We start from the raw sequence: 21017 nt of genomic DNA, 5'->3' as shown, positions 1-21017 counted from the left end.
AAGTGATCTGAACTAAATCTCTAGTTACTATGAAGATGGTATTTTATATTATTGAGCTTTATAACCAATTGCTCATTGATTATAATGGTACTTAAAGATTTAGGTTCCATATTTTGCATTGATTTCTGAAACCCTCTCCATTAGCATCTTTTAAAAATTTAAATTCATGTACTTCAGATATGAGATAAGAGATTCCTGATTTTTATTTATTTTCTTATTTACCTGTGGGACAAAGATCCAGAAGTAAATTATCATTAAAGATGGAGATTTGGAGGAAGAATTTGCATATTAAAATTTTAACTTAGGGTGGAATGATCAGAAGTCATGTAGCTGTTCTGTATTTGGTTATAAATACATTCCTAGGCAGTATTAATAAATAGCAACCTAAATTGGCCAAAGTTTATTAGTAATACCATTTTTGAAAGTTTAACTCTCCAGAGTTGTAAGCATTTTTCTAATCATGCTCATCTCTTCACTTAGGGTTGAAAGGAGGAGCAGGAGGTACTGATGGACAAGGAGGTACCTTCCGGTACACCTTTCATGGTGATCCTCATGCCACATTTGCAGCATTTTTTGGAGGTTCCAACCCCTTTGAAATTTTCTTTGGAAGACGGATGGGTGGTGGTAGAGATTCTGAAGACATGGAAGTAGATGGGGATCCTTTTAGCGCCTTTGGATTCAACATGAATGGATATCCAAGAGACAGGAATTCTGTGGGGCCATCCCGCCTCAAACAAGATCCTCCAGTTATTCATGAACTTAGAGTATCACTGGAAGAAATATATAGTGGTTGTACCAAACGAATGAAGATTTCTCGAAAAAGGTTAAACCCTGATGGAAGAAGTTATAGAACTGAGGACAAAATTCTCACCATTGAGATTAAAAAAGGGTGGAAAGAAGGCACCAAAATTACTTTTCCAAGAGAAGGAGATGAAACACCAACTAGTATTCCAGCAGACATTGTTTTTATCATTAAAGATAAAGATCACCCAAAATTCAAAAGGGATGGATCAAATATAATTTATACTGCTAAAATTAGTTTACGGGAGGTAAGTTATAGGATGTTGAATTCTGAAACCAAATAGAATCATGTATCTGATCTTAGAGAATTTGTCTAAATAATAACTAACATCAGTGCTTACTACACATTATTTTTAAAATTTCATAAGAACTCTCTGAGGTGGTACTACTATAATACCTCATTTATGAATAAGATTATATTCTCTAAGATTGGTTATTTATACTAACAATTTAAATCCAATTTTATGTGCTAACTGGATTATATACTTTGAGGCCTAATGTGGGTTAACTCTACTCTGTTTTCACAGGTATGGTTTATAAGATCTGCTTTACATCTCATAACCTTATTAGTCCATGTTTAAGATTTTTTTCAAAAAATTGTTTTTTTTTTTTGCCTTTTTTCTAGGGCCACACCCGTGGCATATGGAGGTTCCCAGGCCAGGGTCCAATTGGAGCTGCAGCTGCCGGCCTACACCAGAGCCACAGCAATGCCGGATCCAAGCCGTGTCTGTGACCTACACCACAGCTCACGTCAACGCTGGATCCCCAACCCACTGAGCAAGGCCAGGGATTGAACCTGCAACCTCATGGTTCCTAGTCGGATTCATTAACCACTGTGCCATGACAGGAACTCCTGATTTTTTTCAAAATTGTTAATTTGGGGTAATACTTATATAGCAAAAAAGGTATTAAAAGACAAAATAATTTATAAGGGTATTGCTTTAATACATGAGTTCGTATTTGTTCTATTTGTAGCAGTTTCTCAAGTTGGATTGTAATCCTGCAGATATGCCTTGTCAGTTCTTTGCTTAAAATTCTTAAATGACTCCACATGCCATCTACCATAAAGTCTAAACTCTAGTTCATTAATTGATTGATTGACTGATTGATCTTTTTGTCTTCTTAGGTCCACACCCACGGCATATGGATGTTCCTAGGTTAGGGGTTCAGTCGGAGTTGTAGCCACTGGCCTACACCAGAGCCACAGCAACATGGATCCAAGCCATATCTGTGACCTACACCATAGCTCACGTCAACGCCCGGATCCTTTACCCACTGAGCAGGCCAGGGATCAAACCCATGTCCTCATGGATGCTAGTTGGGTTCGCTAACCGCTGAGCCAGGATGGGAACTCCAAAACTCCCAAAGTTTGATTTTAATCTGATTTCTACCCAGAAATGTATGTGCATTCCCTAAGTTTGATGTATTATTATTATTTTGTATACTTCTATCTCTGAGCTGTACTCTGTGGAACACTGCTGTTCCTTTTTACCTCATACCTGCCACTGGTTTAATACTTACCTCAACCATGCTGTATTCCCAGAAGCTAAGGGGGTGAGTTGGGTGCGCTTTCTCTCACGAAAGACTTCTGCATCTACCTCTGTGACAACTTGGTACTGTAATTACTAGTTTGCTTCTGAATTCTTTGTGCATTCCTTGAGGTGAGGTCTGTGTTCATGGTCCCCGTATGCTCAGCATCTGGCAGGAATGTAGGGCATATAGTAGGTACTCAGTAAATATTTGTCAACCAAAACAATAAACACATGTCATATCTTGGGGAGTTCCCGTTTTGGCTCAGCAGGTTACGAACCTGACTAGTATCCGTGAGGATGCAGGTTCACTCCCTGGCCTCACTCAGTGGGTTTAAGCATCTGGTGTTGCGGGGAGCTGCTGTGTAGGTCACAGATGTGCTCAGATCCCAAGTTGCTGTGGCTGTGGCCTAGGCCAGCAGCTGCAGCTCCCATTCCATTCCTGCCACTGGTGCTGCCCTGAAAAAAAAAAGAAAAAAAAAATTCTTGTCCTAATACTTTCCCTCCAGAGAAATATGTAGTTTCTCGTAGCTTATTGTTTCCCTCTGGAATTTCTCCCTTTTGTTTTCTCCCATTTCAGCCCTGCATCTTCAGTGTTGTAAGAACAGCCTCAAACAATCCATTTCAGTTCAGGTCAATATGGAAGGCAATCTTTCCTTCTCTTTCCCTCTTTGTAAAATGTCTGATTATTTGTGTCCCAAAGAGACTTTCTTTTTTTCTTTATTTTCTTTTTATTTATTTATTTTTGTCTTTTTGTCTTTTAGAGCCACACCCATGGCACATATGGAGGTTCCCAAGGCACAGCAACTCAGGATCTGAGCCATGTCTGCGACTTACTCCACAGCTCATGGCAACATTGGATCCTTAACCCACTGAGTGAGCCCAGGGATCAAACTTCCATCCTCATGGATGCCAGTCGGGTTCACTAACCACTGAGCCATGACGGGAACTCCTGAAGAGACTTTCTAATGGGGAAAAAGTCATAATTATTGGTATTCTTTTGGAGGTTAAAAATTTATCTTAGTGGTAGCATTCTTTACACGTGGTAACAATGTTGTTCAGATGTTTATGTTTTCAAGTTTGTTAATTTTATTTGGTCTATTTTAGGCATTGTGTGGCTGCTCAGTTAATGTTCCAACAATGGATGGAAGAACCATACCCATGTCAATAAATGATATTGTGAAACCTGGAATGAGGCGAAGAATTATCGGATATGGGCTACCATTTCCAAAAAATCCTGACCAACGTGGTGACCTTCTAATAGAATTTGAGGTGTCCTTCCCAGATACTATATCCTCATCATCCAAAGAAGTACTTAGGAAACATCTTCCTGCCTCCTAGAATGAAAAACTTTGTTACCCATATTTTGATAAGGCACTGAAAATATAAAAGGACTGGCTGTTTACTGATGTAGATGTGAATTCTGTATAAAGACATGTAAATTATTTTGAGGGTTCATTAAATTGCATGAATAGAGACGGGTCCTATAAATAGGCAAAAGGGATTTTTACAGTTAAGAGATGACGAAAAAACCATGCACTGTATTTTGTTTCATTTTTCCCAAATCAGAAATTTTTAGTATTTTGCTTACATGTAAAGTTTGTTTTTGTGGAGTTCATAGCTATCTTTCTAATAAAGTACTAGGCTATCCAAGTACTGTATTTCTTACAGCTTTACAGTATCAGTATGATAGGTTCTCATTTACAGTAGAAATTTAAATTCTTAACTAAACTATACATGTGATAGGTATTTCTAGAAAATAAAAAGCCAAGTAACTTGGAAATCTGGTTAACTATATTAAAATCACCATATGAAATGCTGCTATAGGGCTGGTACCCATAAAAGATTATCCAAATACATATATTTCACCGTTTTGATTTTTAAGTATGCTGTGGCATTTCTTCATTAACATAGTTGTAATGTTCCTAGGGCAGACCTTTTCTTCATAAAAAGGAAATTAATGGTAATTTATCTCCTGTGGAAATCCCAGTTGCCTGAATTACTGATGTTTTAGAAATAGGTTGTTTTTAAAATGCCATATATGATTTTATGCAAGTTGACTATATATCTTGGACTTAATAATAAATTATAGGTACATTTTATTGTCCACTAGTTAATCTGTTTGATAATAAATGCGTTTTTAGAGGAAATATTGTTACTTGGAATTAATTTTCCAGTTACACAATCTTCTATAACTTACTCATAATATGCTATATATGTACCATATGCAATTTCCCTAAAAAGAATGAACTACCACTACGGTGTTAAACCAAAATATGGGGAAAATAAACACTAACTGCTGCTTATGAATGATGTTGCTACTACTTGTTATGCATATAAATATTTTACTTTTTCATATGTATAGATTGCATTTCTTAGGTGTTTTAATTTTTTAAATATATTTACGTTTAAAAAATTATTTTGTTTTGTTTTCTGTTTTATAGCCATAATGAGAATGTTTGTTTTGAAACAGAGTTTTTGGTTCAAAAGTAATTTTCAGGATGGCTGGCATATATACAAGGTATATTGGACCCTATCACCTTTCAGCAGAATATGAAGTCTTCTTTAGAAACTCCATACATAGGTTTTAATCACCAGATACTTTACAGCTTTATTGAGATGTAATTCATATGCTGAAAAGTTAACCCTTTTAAAGTGTACAATCCAGTGATCTTAGTCTAGTCACAGGGTTTTGCACCTACTTTCTGATTTTCATCACCCCAGAAAGAAAACCCATAACCATTAGCACTCACTTCTCATTCCTCCAGCTCCTGGCAAACACTCGTCTACTTTCTGTCCCTATGGATTTGTCTGTTCTGGACATTTCCTATAAGTGAGATCAAACAATATTTATTTTTCTTTTCTTCTTTTTTTTTTTTGACTTCTTTCACTGAGCATGATGTTTTCAAGGTACATCCATATTGCATCATGAATCAGTACTTTGTTCCTTTTTCTTATGACTGAATAATATTCCAGTGAATGGGTATACCACATTTTGTTTATCCATTCATTAGTTGATGGGCACTGAAATTATTTACACTTTGGGGCTATTATGAAAATGTCACTATGAACATTTTTGTATGTTTTTGTGTACACAATTTTTCAATTCTCTTGGATATATACTTAAGAATAAAATTGTGGAAGTTAACCATATACTTTAGATGCACATGGAAAATGCTTGAAAATTCCAGAGAATTCAGCTAATCATATGTATTATTTCACCTAGTTCATAAATGATTCCTTTATAACTTTTTATCTGTGGATGAGAGTTAAAACTCGTTAGGTAAGTATACCCATCATGGAAATTTTCTCACAAGTCTAAACAGATAAGAGCTGAAAAGCAGCAGTCAGAGTGGTAGGTGTGGTTTCTATTTTAAACCCACTGTCATTTACTGTAATTTTCTTGATTAAGCATTCTCTCCCAAGTTAAAGAAATGATTTATAGATTAGATAGATAATTTGGGACTAAAAGTATTTTTGAAAGTACAGAATCATTCTAGTAGTAAAAAAAATTAATTTGCATTGCTGTGTAAAAACAGTTGACCTTTCATGTCTTAAAGGGTACTGATAATACCTTAGTATGTAAAGTGCCCAATTTTTTTTTTCATTGAATGTTGAATCAATGTAAAAGTAGAGTTTTAAATTTTTTCTTATTTAAGTTATGAAGGTACATTTGATATAAACATGTTCTCTTTAAATTCAACCAGTGGAGTTCCTGTCATGGCTCAGTGGTAACGAATCCACCTAGTATCCATGAGGACAAGGGTTCCATCCCTGGCCTCACTCAGTGGGTTAAGGATCTGGCGTTGCTGTGAGCTGTGGCTGTGGACCTCGGATCCCATGTGGCTGTGGTGTAGGCCAGCAGCCATAGCTCCGATTCAACCCCCAGCCTGGGAACTTCCATATACTGTGGGTGTGGCCCTAAAAAGGAAAAAATAAAAATAAAAATAAATAAATAAATAAATTCAACCAGGTTCTTGGATACCTGAAATGGTTTTGAAGCATTGCGGAACTCAGTAAGCTAATTGATAAACATGCTTATCTTTCCTACAACTAAAAATATGACTGGTATATTATCTCTGTAGCTGTTAGAATTTTGGTTTATGTGACTGTAGTTCTTAAACCACTCTTATAAAGAGGAAACTTGAGATTTGGGAAAATAGAGTAAAGTGAATGACAGGAAAATGAGAAGTTGTGGGTACAACCTTAAACATGAGAAATAAAAGCAGAAGAACTCCACTCCTGTTTCTGCTAAAGGGATGGTGCTGAAATGAAGACAAAAAGTCTGGACCAGAAGTACTAGTGTGACACTAAATTGTAATAGAGAGTTCTGCATTAGAGAAGAGCTTGGGAAAACTTTAGTTATGTTTCCCTAACAGATTAAAGGTTGCAAATTATATATTTTAATTTCAAATACATATTTTGCATTTATGGGACTGGGAATGAAGGGGTTCAAGAGATGAGAATCACAAGATCCGAAAAATATGAAACATTTGGAATGAGGTTAGGCTCTTTTTCTTAATTGCCTTCTTCATATGCCTATTACGCCTAACAAAGTAAAAACAAATTTGTAAGCATCTTATTGAAGGTGTGAAAATAAGTGATCCTGAAAAGTGTTCTAGTAAGCAAGGAATGGTAAACTATATAATATTTATTACTAATTAAAAATACAAACCATCATTCTTTTTATGTAATACAACCTTCAATTTAGGGAGCATAAAAGCCGACGTCTGGCCGCGGATCAGCCTGCGTGGCCATCTCCCCTGCTCCCGGGCCGCCTGCCGCAGCGCACCCAGACATGTGCAGCTCCTAACCCCTGGCTGAAGCCCACCCGCCTCATTCCCCTGCGCCGCATCCCCTCCGCAGGCCCACCATCCCCATCCCCGGGCCCACCTACCTCCGCGCCTCCTCGTCCTTCGGGTTGCGTCCCACCCCCAGAAACACCGCACTGACCCCGCCCACCTCCGGCGACCCCCATCGCCAGGACCCCTCTAATCCAAATCCCGGGCTCTTACTGCCATTTGGCGCCTGGGGGCATCTCTTCTTCAACCACCCCACCCCGCGCACTGGCGGGCAGCTCCCAGGCCCGCGCTTCCACTGGTCTCAGCCTCCGGCCGGCGTATCCACCAACCACAAGGAAGGGCAGGGCACCTCGGCCTCATCAGAGGACCTGCCCGCTGGGGCGAGGGTACCAACCCTGGTCTCCCCACATCGCAGCTCCTAGAAAAGCATTCATCTAAAAAGCGATTGAGTAAGAGGACAATTTGGTTGGAAACTCATATTCCCCAGGGCTGGGTTTCCGAGTGTATTTCTGTGTGCCATCTTCAGTTGGGGGGCGGGGGGGGGGGGGGAAATAAGGGGTCTTTGATTATTTCTGTCCGTGTCTTCAGAAACTTTCTTCGAGTGGAGTTGCTTCTGAAACAATTTCTTTCAATAAGATGTTCTGTTCTGTGGTGCATATGGGGGAGGGGGGGTGTTTGAAACCATCCAGAGATTCCTGTTTGAGGGATTGAGGACACAAATTCAGTTACAAACCACAGGGTGGTCGGTGGGGTGATGCACTCATTCCGGGATCAGCCTCTGTCCCTGTACCTGTATTGGGAAGGGTGTGTGTATGATTCCTGATGGCTAACATGGATTTTCTGACTTTGCTGCAACGACCTTGCTTTGCTTTTGGCGAGGATAGGGCAGAGCTGGAGGGAGAAAACATACACTACGAAAGGAAGCCCAGCATTTTAAAGTTTGGAGATCTTTTCTCCTCCAGTTTAATAAAGCCTTAAATCTGCCCCCCCCAACCCCGCTCCCCTCCCTCCCAAAAGCTAACTTCTTAGAGTTGTGCCTAAAACTTTTTTTTTTCCATAACAATTTAAATTCCCTAATTGTCTTCCTACCGAATGCTTTCAGAAACATAACCCTCTCAACTGGGGGAATTATATTTTACTGTGGCTTTTTATAAATTGCACTTCCTTACTTATTAAAGCAACTTTGAAAATTGGCACAGCCCACCTCAGAGTAGCCTATTCAGTATACAATAGATGTAAATATTTTATGCTTTTTTCCCAAAAAATATTTGATTCATAAATCTTGAAGGAAATTTCTCGGAACTTAAAACTGGGACTCCTAGAAGTAAAAATGTTTAAAACAACAAAAAACATTAAAATAAAAAGAAATACCAAACAAAAACAAAAGTAAAAACCCAGGGAAAAATAAACTCCAAAAAAGACCAAAAAATATTGAAATACTTAACGGATAATGGGGCCTTAGTGTTATTTAATTAGTTGCTGGGTTATGTAGGTTTATTCTTATTATGTTTTAAGAAGGTATACATGATGAACAAGGATTTGGTCAAAGGATTTATTCTAGGAGTGTGAGACTGGTTTGGTATTTGTAATATTTCTAATACAGTATTGTTCCCCATTTCTATTTGTTATAGTCAATACACTCTATACATGTTGTTTTATACAGTTTTCTAAATCGGTCAAAAGAAAGAATGGAGAGGAAATATGCATTTGCATTGTCTTTTATAATTACACAATTGCCTTTACCAGTGCTCTCTGTTCATGTGGATTAAGGGTACTGTCTGGGGCCACTTGCTTTCAGCCTGAAGATCTGTTAGTATTTCTTAAAATGTGGGTCTGCTGTCAGCAGATTCTCTCAGTTTTTGTTTATCTGGGAATGTCTTTCTTTTGTTTTCATTTATGAAAGATAACTTTGCTGGACACAGGATTTTAGTTGACAGATTTTTTTTCCTATAAATTATAGGTAAGCTGATTTTATTGGGGTTCCTTGGTAAATGATGAGTAATTTATTTCTTGCTGCATTCAAGATTTTTCTCCTTTTTGTTGGCTATGAGCATTTTTACTCTGATGTCTATGCATCTCTGTGCATATCCTCTGCGGAATTTGTTGACTTTGGGGATATATAGACTAATATTTTCAATGAATTTGGTAAGTTTCCAGCCATTATTTATTTAAATATTTCTTTTTCATTCTCTTTGCTTTCTCTCCTCTCCTTTTGGTACTTTAGTTTTGCATATATTGGTGCATTTAATGGTGTTCCATATTTCTCTGAGGTTCTGTTTATTTTCCTTCATTCTTTCTTCTCTCTATTCTTTGGATTGTATAATCTTTAGCAACCTATCTTCAAGTTTGCTAATTTTTTCCCCTACCAGTTTAAATTTACCGATTTGATTATTTATTGTTATTTTAGCTCTAGAATTTCCATTTGGTTCTTTTTCATAATTTCTCTTTATTGACATTCTCTATTTGATGAGATACTGTCATTTAATCTTTTTAAATGAATCATGGTTTCCTTTTGTTCTTTGAGCATATTTATAATGGCTGCTACTGAAACCGTATGCCTCAGACTGAGCCTTGAACCCATGCACTGGGAGTCTAACCCAGCCAAGACTCAGATTGGGACTCGAACCCATGGGCCAGGACTCATAGCCAGCCAAAACCCAGATTGGGACCTAAACCCATGTGCTGTGACTCTAACCCAAGACTTAGACTGGGACTCAAATCCACTGTTTTGTTTATTTATTTATTTATTTATTTTTGTCTTTTTGCCTTTTTTAGGGCTGCTCTCACAGCATATGGAGGTTCCCAGGCTAGGGGTCTAATCGGAGCTGTAGCCTCTAACCTACGCCAGAGACACAGCAATTCAGAATCCGAGCTGTGTCTGTGACCTACACCACAGCTCATGGCAACGCCAGATCCTTAACCAACTGAACAAGGCCAGGGATCGAACCCGCAACCTCATGGTTCCTAGTGGGATTCGTTAACCACTGCGCCATGACGGGAACTCCCCCCCACTGCTTTTTTTTTTTTAATTAAAATCATATAGCTGGTTCTAGGACTTACCAAATTTTAGGTTTTATTTTTTTTGTCTTTTTGGGGCCGCACTTGAGGCATGTGGAAGTTCCCAGGCTAGGGGCAAATTGGAGCTGCAACTGCCAGCCTACACCACAGCCACAGCAACGTAGGATCCTTAACCCACTGAACAAGGCCAGGGATTGAACTCACATCCTCATGGATGCTAGTAGATTCTTAACCTGCTGAGCCACAATGGGAACTCCTGAAATTTAGATTCTTTATGTCTCAGCACAAAAGGAATTCAGTGAGCGGCAAAGTGATAAGTAAGAAGCAGACTTATTGAGAAATGTTCAAAGTGTGGGCCATCTCAAAAGGCAGAAGAGCGGTACTGGGAGAAACTCACTCCGCAATGTGGGCCATCTCAGAAGGCAAGAGGTGAGAGGGTGAGTGGCCCTGAAACATGGGTTGGCAAGCTTTTATGAGCTGGGCAATTTCAAACGCTGATGAGTGGAAGGATTATTCCAGCTATTTCTGGGAAGGGGGCATTTCCAGGAATTGGGCCACCACCCACTTTTTGGCCTTTTATGGTTGGCCTGGAACTGTCATGGCACCTGCTAATGTCTTACCATGAGGGTTTAATGAAGCTCAAGGTCCATTGGAGGTCAAATCATCCACCATCTTGGACCTAGTTGGTTCTAACCAGTTTTTGTTATATCCTCAAGGACTAAGGTTGTGCCCTGCCGCCTTCCCTCCTGTCTCACTTTGAAATTTTTGTCTGTTAAATCCAACATCTGGGAGTTCCTGTTGTGACTCAGCAGAAACAAATCTGACTAGCATCCATGAGGATGCAGGTTTGATCCCTCTCCTCGCTCAGTGGGTTAAGGATCTGGCATGGTCATGAGCTGTGGTGTAGGTCACAGACATGGCTCGGATCCCATGTTGCTGTGGCTGTGGCTGTGGCTGTGGTGTAGGCCAGTGGCTACAGCTCCGATTTGATCCCTAGTCTGGGAACCTCCATATGCCTTGGGTGTGGCCCTGAAAAGACCAAAAAAAAAAAAAAAAAAAAATCCAACATATGGTTGCTTCACACATGTAATTCTTTCGCCTTCTTACTTTCTGGTATATGGGTAATACTCTGTTTCTTTGTATGCCCTGTTTATTTTTTGATATTAAGCATTGTCAGTACTATAGCAACTCTAGGTACTGGTGCCCATCTTCCTTTAGGACTTGTTATTTACTTGTTGAGTGACTGGCTGAATAATTTAGTGAAGTTTACTTTCTCCCTGTGATGGAATGTTGTGATGGAAAACCTCTGATGTGGCTGTTCAGAGGATTCAGCTTGGAGTCTGCTCCATCACCCTGAGATGACAGTGGTTTTGGTAAAGTTCTCTTTGTCTTTTACCCTGACCACACCCTGCTGCTAAGCTAGTAATTGCTGACTCTATTGTTTTCAGCCATGTCCTCTGGCCATAGCTTGCTCCAAAAACTGACCAAATCAAATTCCTTTGAAAGAATAATTCTGTCTTTTTTTTTTTTTTTTTTTTTTAATTGGAGTGCCGCACCCATGGCACATGGAGGTTCCCAGGCTAAGGGTTGAATCAGAGCTGCGGCTGCTGGCCTACACCACAGCCACAGCAACATGGGATCCAAGCCGTGTCTGTGACCTACCCCACAGCTCATGACAATGCCGGATCCTTAACCCACTGAGGCAGGGCCAGGGATCGATCTTGCCTCCTCATGGATACTAGTTGGATTTGTTTCCACTGAGCCACAATGGGAACTCCCTGAAAGAATAATTCTGAAGTTTTGTTTGTGATTCCTTCTGACCCCAGGAGGGCACCTCCCACTTGACTCTTTGCTCTCTCAAGCTGACTACTGCTGGCAGGGAGGAGCAATGTTGCTTTTCATTCTGACTGAATCCCAAATTAGCAGTGCTGGTGGGCTGGGGGGCCATTTGAGAGTGACCCTGGGTCTTCTTAGCTTGTCTCTCCCAGCATGGAAACCCTGCCCCCTGAACCAGGATAAGGGTACTGAGGGCTCCCATATTCTCAGCTGCGCTGCTCCCAATGTAGATCCTCCCTCCCAAGGTGGGAATAGAAGAAGGGATCCGGAGTTCCTGTCGTGGCGCAGTGGTTAACGAATCCGACTAGGAACCATGAGGTTGCGAGTTCGGTCCCTGCCCTTGCTCAGTGGGTTAAGGATCTGGCATTGCCGTGAGCTGTGGTGTAGGTTGCAGACGCGGATCGGATCCCGCGTTACTGTGGCTCTGGCGTGGGCCGGTGGCAACAGCTCCGATTCGACCCCTAGCCTGGGAACCTCCATATGCCACAGGAGTGGCCCAAGAAATAGCTAAAAAGACAAAAAAAAAAAAGAAGAAGGGATCCCCCAACTGTCCCTCCGGCTCACCCAGAACTCAGCCTCAGCAACAGGTGAGGGGGCAGGATGGGAAATACTGATGTCCTGCCTTTCCAGGAGGATACCCCAGTGGCTGGGTTATAATTCCTCCTTGGAAAGAAGGGTATTCTTGGCGGTGGTAGTTTGGAGTGGAGTTTCCATCTCACTGAGGTGGAAGGGGGTGGGATAACATGAGTCTTAGGTCAAATACCACAGATTCTCACTATTCTTACCAAATTTTAGTACTTTTCTTGAATAAATGTTTCTTCATTTGCTGCATGCCATTAAAACAGTTTCTAGGAGTTCCCGCTGTGGCACAAGCATGTTAAGGATCAGGTGTTGTCTCTGTGTCAGTGAGAGTTTGATCCCCGGCCCGGGAACGTCCATGTGCCACACGTACAGCAAAACAACTACAACAAAGCCAGTTTCTAGAGATGTTAAATTGTTGTTCTAAAAAATAATTTTTATCTATTTTTCTGGGGGTGGGGTGGGGTCTGTGGAGTCTCTTGTGGTGTCTCATACCAGAGACTCATAAGGTTTAAATCCTAACAGATTAAGAAAAGCTTTTCCAAAAAGACGAAAAAAAAAAAAAGGAGTTCCCGTCCTGGCGCAGTGGTTAACGAATCCGACTAGGAACCATGAGGTTGTTGGGGTACGGTCCCTGCCCTTGCTCAGTGGGTTAACAATCTGGTGTTGCCGTGAGCTGTGGTGTAGGTTGCAGATGTGGCTGGGATCTTGTGATGCTGTGGCTCTGGCGTAGGCCGGCGGCTAGAGCTCCCATTCAACCCATAGCCTGGGAACCTCCATATGCCATGAGAGCGGCCCAAGAAATGGCAAAAAGACAAAAAAAAAAAAAAAAAAAAAGAAAAAAAAGAAAAAAGAAAAGCTTTTCCAGGAGTTCCCAGTGTGGCTCAGCAGGTTAAGAACCCAACTAGTGTCATGAGGATGCCAGTTGGATGCCTGGCCTCGCTCAGTGGGTTAAGGATCCAGTGTTGCCACAAGCTGTGGCGTAGTTTGCAGATGTGGTTCAGATCTGACAGTGCTGTGGTTTCGGTGTAGGCCAGAAGCTGCTGCCTGGGAACTTCCATGTGCCACAAGTGTGGACCTAAAAAAAAAAAAAAAACCTTGAAAAGGTGATAGGTAAGTTGTTTGTACTATGTTTTAGTTGTTCATATTCCACCATTATTAAAATACCCAAACTAGTCATGTTTCTTTACAGATTTCTTTGGAGAAAAAAAATGGATACGCCTTTATTCTTTTTTCATAAGCAATGTTTTTGTTCACTTTTGAAGTATAAACTGAAATAAAGTACATAATAATATAGCACTAGAGAGTGGTCTATTAAATATAAAGGAAAGCAAAATGGTGATGGGAAGAATACTATTAGGCATCAGGTTACCAATAACTAACATTTGCAGCCTTGGACAAGTGGTTTAACCTCTCTCCCTTAGTTCTTCCTCATTGATAAAAAATTTAGTAAGATGATCTCTAAGTCCTAGGACACTTGAAAGTATCGTATTTCTTTTTTAAATTTTTTGCCATTTTAGGGCACACCCCCAGCATATGGAAGTTCCCAGGCTGGGGGTCGAATCAGAGCTGTAGCTGCTGGCCTACACCACAGCCGCAGCAACACCAGATCTGAGCCGCATCTGCAACCTACACCACAGCTCATAGCAATGCCGGATCCTTAACCCACTGAGCGAGGTCAGGAATTGAACCCGTGTCCTCATGGATACTAGTTGGGTTCGTTACCTCTGTGCCACAACGGAACTCCCAAAATATTGTATTTCTAACAAGGAGAATTACAGAGTGCTGACTTCCAAGTTTTATTTACAAATTATTTATTTTACAGCAGGTCAAATTTTTAAAAATTAGAAAACAGTGCTACTGATAGAAAAAAGACTGGGAGACAACCAAGCCAAAATGTTTAACAGTGATAATCTTGAGATGGTGGGATAAGGGCAACTGTTGCTTTCATTTTAATTTGAGATAAAATTTTTTTCTCCAAGGAGCACATGCTATATTTATAGCCATGAAGTTATTTTATAATGACCCCTGTTTAAAGTCACATTGCATTAAGAAAGAGAGGGGACAAATGTCTTCAGCGGTTAATTCGCTTGTCCAGAGTCACAGCCAGTATTCACTCAACGCATTTGACTGGTATCTATTCAGATGTCAGGTGCATTCTGGGCATGCGGAAGGCGGCAGTGGACCCAGACAGCTGGACTGCACTTCCAAGCTTCCCTTGCAATTAGGTGTGGCCCCGTGAGTAATACTCCTCCAGGGAATGTGAACTGTGTGCTGTCTTCTAGAGCACATTGAATCTGGCTGGATTTTCTTCCAAAAGTAAAGAATCAGAACATTGCCAGGACCCCAAGACAACCTGGGTGCCTTTTCCAATTTTAACCTCTTCCTTCCCTCTCTTACAGGTAACTAGTGACCTGATGTTACACATTTTTCGCTGTTTGTATACTTTCTGGCTTTTTGTATCTTTCCTTTACATTCCTAACTGTATAGTTGGTTTGTCTGTTTTGAAGTGTTACATGGTGGGATTCATACGTTCTTTTATGTTTTGCTAATGGCTTCACATGTCTATGAGATTTATCCACGGGGAACTATATCTAATCACATGTGATGGAACACGATGGGGGATAATGTGAGAAAAAGAATGTGCGTGTATATATGTATAGTTGGGTTACTTTGCTGTACAGCAGAAATTGATAGAACGTTGTAAATCAGCTGTAATAAAAGTATTTTTAAAGAGTTCCCACAATGGCGCAGTGGTTAACGAATCCGACTAGGAACCATGAGGTTGAGGGTTTGATCCCTGCCCTTGCTCAGTGGGTTGAGGACCCAGCATTGCCGTGGGCTGTGGTGTAGGTCGAAGACGCTGCTCGGATCTGGCATTGCTGTGGCTCTGGCGTAGGCCGGAGGCTACGGCTCCGATTGGACCCCTAGCCTGGGAACCTCCATATGCCGCGGGAGCAGCCCTAGAAAAGGCAAAAAGAACAAAAAAAAAAAAAAAAAAAAAAAAAAGTCTATATACTTTTTTTTTTTTTTTAAGGAGAGATTTATCCATATTGTTGCCTGGAAGTGGAGTTCATTTCTATGTCAGGATACTATTCCATTGACTGAGCACACACCACTTCCCAGTGATGGGTGTACAGGTTGCCTGTGGGTCTTGCTTACCATGTACTGTGCTGCCAAGAAAATTCTTGTCTGTTGCCCTTGGCACACATATGCACAAATTTCTCTAGGGTAAATACTCAAAAGGGAAAGTCTGTGCCTTAAGATGTGTCCAAGTTCACATGATAATTTCTGTTTACTTCTTAAATACTGAATATAAAAATAGTATCTCATTGTGCCCTTATCTTGTGTTTCCTTGATTACCAATGAGTGAATAGCTTTTCACATGTTTATTGCTCATTTGTCTTCTCTCCATAGTGAAGTAACTATTCCTACTACATTTTCTTCTTCTCTCTCTCTCTCTCTCTTTTTTTGCATTTTAGGGCCACGCCCGGATGGAAGTTCCCAGTCTAGGGGTGGAATTGAAGCTACAGCTGCCAGCCTGTGTCACAGCCACAGCAACGCCAGATCTGAGCCACATCTGAGCCACACACCACAGCTCATAGCACGCCAGATCCTTAGCCCACTGAGCGAAGCCAGGGGTCAAACCTGCAACCTCATGGTCTCTAGTCAGATTCGTTTCTGCTGGGCTACAACGGGAACTCCCTATTACATTGTCTATTGGGTTGTTTCTCTTTTCTTATTGCAGTTCTTTATATATTTTAGATATTAATTGCCTGTTGGTTAAATGTGTTGCCCATGTGTCCTTCAAGTTTGTAGCTTCTATTTTCTTCATGGCATTTTTGTACTTAACAGATTCTTAGATGATTCAGTCTAACTTCAATTTTGCTTTTTAAAGTACAAGTGAGGAAACTGATGCCCAGAGCTGTTGGAAGACGTGTGCACAAAGTAGGTGGTAGTAGCGCCTGGACCAGGTGTTCCAACTGCTGGTTCAGTGTTCTGTATTGGTTATCATCAATTGCTTACAAAATAAACTAACTTCAAACTTCTTCCTAGTATTCAAGATCATTTATAATCTATGTTGACCTGCTTCTTCCGTTTTACATATTTATTCCAAACTTAAGCATGTTTATAAACAAGCCATTCACATCGAATATTGGTTTCTGCAGAAAGAAATCCCCCAGCTTTTCTCTTCTTGTGGTCCTTATACCATTCTAAGCCCATCTTCCATCAAAATCAAGGTCAGCCTCAGATGTCAGACATTCCTGATCTCTTTGATCAACATCAATCTTTCCCTTATTTTGCTTATTTCCTCGTAGAGCTCATTATAATATGCCTTGTATAACTCACAATTATGTTAATCTTCCTCACTTGATTGGGTCATCCTGAATATAGACTTTTCTCTTCTAGCATTTAGGTCAGGCCTTATACAAAACAATTTCTCAATACATGTTGCACTGAATTTATGCTGAATAATTTAAACAGACTTTTTGTGAAATTTGTTAATATTTTTATTTAAGAAAGCTGTCCAAGGAGGCAGATAACGCAAAATGTCTTTGAAACATAATAGATTGAAATGATTTAGAGGTAGACTATTCTGAATTAAAGAAATATCAAATACATCTGAAGATGGATTGATCATTTTCCAGTTTACGTTATAGCTTAACAATACTTATTTGCTAAATAAGTGTACCTCAGAATTTGATTTAATGAGCAGATAAAAATGTGATGATAAGCATAATCGTTGAAATATCCTATTATATTTTTAAATGATTGATTGCAAGCTTTTTAAAAATTTTTAATTGAAGTACAGGATTTTTTTGTTTGTTTACTTGTTTTTAGGGTCACACCTGTGGCATATGGAAGTTCCCAGGCAAGGGGTCCAATTTGGAGCTGCGGCTGCTGACCTATCCACAGCTCAGGGCGAAGCTGGATCCTTAACCCACTAAATGGGGCCGGAGATCAAACCTGCAACCACGTGGATACCAGGAGGGTTCATTAAAGCTGAGCCACGAGGGAACTCCCAAAGTACAGTTTATTTATTATGTTGTGTTAATTTCTGCTGTACAGCTAAGTTATTCAGTTATAAATATACATATATATGTATTCTTTTTCATATTTTCTCCCATCATGGTTTATCAGAGAATTTTTTTTTTGGACACACCCATGGCATGCAGAATTTCCATGGCCAGGAATCAAACCCATGCCACAGCTGCAACCTGAGCCACATCAGCGACAATGCTGGATCCTTAACTGGCGCTCCACCAGGGAACTCCTATCAGAGGATAATGAATATAGTTTCCTATGCTATACAGAGGGACCTTGTTATTTGTCCATTCTGTATATAATAGTTTCCATTAGATTGCAAGCATTTTTAATATTTCCCTTATAATTTATATTTGCTATTTAAATCAATTTTTATTGATCTAAATACAATTACTCTGCAATAAGATATTCTAATTCATTATTTTGAATAAATATATCCACGTTCAGATAGCCTGTTTTCAAAGTTTGTGTACAATGAAATATGCCATGTGAAAACTATTATCAAACATAGAACACACGCTTGATTCAGGAAATACTACAGGACCTCACAATATGCCATTCATTTTCATTATTATCTATTATGCAATAATAACTAATATTTCTTGATCACTGTGTGCTATGTGTTATGCCACCTGATCTACAAATGTTATTTCATATAACCTTCACATTAACCATAAGAAGTAAATATCTTCATGTCTGAAAAATTAGCTGAAAGATTAAAAAATTGCCCTAGGATTTCCCGTCGTGGCTCAGTGGTTAACGAATCTGACTAGGAACCATGAGGTTGAAGGTTCAATCCCTGGCCTTGCTCAGTGGGTTGAGGATCCAGCATTGCCGAGAGCTGTGGTGTAGGTCGCAGATGCGGCTTGGATCCCGCGTTGTTGTGGCTCTGGTGTAGGCCTGGGAACCTCCATATGCAGCGGGAACGGCCCAAGAAATGGAAAAAAGACCAAAAAAAAAAAATTTCCCTAAATCATAGTCAACTACTATTATATAGTATCTTAATGACTTGAATTAGGTCTCTTAATCCAATACTTATTCACTTAATCAGTATCTTGAACAGTTGTGGAAAGTATAGGAAAAAATACCATCTCTGTCTAACATTCTCTTATGGCTGATTTTTTTCCCTTTTTAAAAATATATGAACTCGACATTTCTATTTGTTTACTTGACTTTTGAAAAGAAAGTGGAAAGCAGAATGCCCACTTAAACATTTCATTTGGGAGTTCCATATTACTCAGTGGTAACAAACCCGACTAGTAACCATGAGGATGCTGGTTTGATCCCTAGCCTCGCTCAGTGGGTTAAGGATCCAATGTTGCCGTGAGCTGTGGTGTAGGTCACAGATGCAGCTTGGATTGGGCACTGCTGTGTCTGTGGTATAGGCCTGCAGTGGGAGCTCTGATTCGACACCTAGCCTGGCAACTTTCATATGCTGTGGGTGTGGTCCTAAAAAGACAAAAATAAAAGAAAAATGGAACCAGGTAATGACTATTAGGTGCTGACCATCTGGCACATTTCCCCCCAGCAAATGAATAGTAGAGTGACCCTAAATTTCATATATTTTTATTCTTTTTTGGCCGTACCTGCAGCATATGAAAATTCCCAGGCCAGGGATTGAATCTGAGGTGCAGCTGAGACCCATGTCACAGCTATGGGCAGTGCCAGATCCTTAAGCCATGGTGCTACAGTGGGATGCCCCAAATTTCGTATTTCTGATGTGAAATGATTACTTCAGAACTTTTACTCTTTTTTTTTTTTTTTTTTCCAGTGCTGCATCCTTGTCATATAGAAATTCCCAGGCTAGGGGTCGAATTGGAGCTGCAGCTGCTGGCCTATGCCACAGCCACAGCCAAGCCAGATCCGAGCTGCATCTGTGACCTACACCACAGCTCACAACAACTCCAGATCCCTGACCCACTGAGTGCAGCCAGGGATTGAACCCGCATCCTCATGGATACTAGTAGGGTTTGTTACTGCTACGCCACAACGGGAACTCCAGAAACTTCTACTCTCATGTGAGATATTTTTCCTGAAAAAAATTACATTTTTTTGCCTTTGCTACATCTTGATCTTAAAATCACTATACTGATTATCTTCAAAGGTTACTTATTGTTTTCATTGAAAATATTTGTTTTACTCTAAATACTGTTTTGGATTTGTGTAAAGGAAATTATTTGTCTAGGCCTGAAGAGTCATCAAGGGCTTATATGTCAACTAATTATAATTTTCAGTTTTGAATACAGTTCTTGAATGATTAAAATGACTGTTTTCTAAATCCCATGCAGCTCTTTCATATTCATATTATTGTACAAGAACTTATGCTAAATTAGTTTGCTGTTCCCATCTATTCTTGTTTCTTTACTGTTTTGTTTACCATAACCTTGGAGATGCAGTTATTTGAATTCTAAGCCAGAGGGTTTCCTCCAAGTATCCATGGATGAGATAATGCATGCAAAACAGTGAGCACTATGCCAGGCACACAGTAGGTGCTCAATGAATACCTACATATTATTAACTTTATTCTTCCCACTATATCACTTCCTCTCTTTTCCTCTACCTATTTTCCAGTTCTCTATTACCAATTATTCCTAAAAGGATTTGATGAATTTCAGCTAAATAAAGGCTATTTCTTTGTCCACTTGTCATCTTCAGTTGTTCATTGTTGCCATGCAACTATGAAACATGCTATCTTTAGTTTCAGGGAAAACTGCGTATGGTTTAACAAATCCTGTGTTTATTTTCTCCCAAGTATTTGCTTACTGGATTTTTACATAACTGGGGTGGAGGAGGGGAAGGGTGTTGAGTGGGGTCGGCAGTGTTTCTTCAGAACTCCTAATGTTACATGTTGTAATTACAGGCTGTATTGGCTGGGAAAGACAATTTAGTATATTTGTCTCATGATTCATTTGATGACTACATGCTTTCTTACAAACAAGGTAATATTGCTTTTGGCAGACATGTAAAGTTATGTTAACTTAGTCCTCGAGTTTTTTTTTAAATGACTCACACATATTAGATTTATTTTTTTTTTATTTTTTTATTTTTGGCTACACCTACAGCATGTCGAAGTTCCTGGGCCAGGGATCGAATCCACACCACAGCAGTGACCCAAACCACTGTAGTGACAATGCTGGACCCTTAACCTGCTGCACAGCAAGAGAACTCCTACATTTGATTTTATAGTTGATACTTGTAGCCTTGTTGTTGAAACAACTAATGCTACTGAAAGGAAATATTTTAGATTGATAACCTGGATTGAACTTTAAGCCTAGATGTAAAGTGAAGACTTCATTGTGTGTGTGTGTGCGCGCGCGCGTGCGTGTGCTTTTTAGGGCAGAACCTGCAGCATATGGAATATTCCAGGCTAGGGGTTGGAGCTGCAGCGGCCAGCCTACACCACAGC

The 21017-nt window shown here is 40.0% G+C and overlaps 1 protein-coding gene across 3 annotated transcripts in view; it reads left to right on the top strand.

Annotated features, from left to right (window-relative positions):
* Positions 1 to 4749, top strand: part of DNAJB4 (DnaJ heat shock protein family (Hsp40) member B4) — a 37450-nt gene extending 32701 nt beyond the window's left edge. For all 3 annotated transcript variants that reach the window (XM_021096446.1, XM_021096447.1, XM_013999339.2), the window contains 2 exons: positions 481 to 1049; positions 3438 to 4749. In XM_021096446.1, coding sequence (XP_020952105.1) covers positions 615 to 1049; positions 3438 to 3671 — 669 coding nt within the window. In that variant the 5' untranslated portion in view covers positions 481 to 614 and the 3' untranslated portion in view covers positions 3672 to 4749. The remainder of the gene's footprint in view (positions 1 to 480; positions 1050 to 3437) is intronic.

Source organism: Sus scrofa, chromosome 6 (genome assembly GCF_000003025.6).
Source record: "Sus scrofa isolate TJ Tabasco breed Duroc chromosome 6, Sscrofa11.1, whole genome shotgun sequence".
NCBI lineage: Eukaryota > Metazoa > Chordata > Mammalia > Artiodactyla > Suidae > Sus > Sus scrofa.
This window is presented reverse-complemented; position numbering and strand designations above follow the sequence as displayed.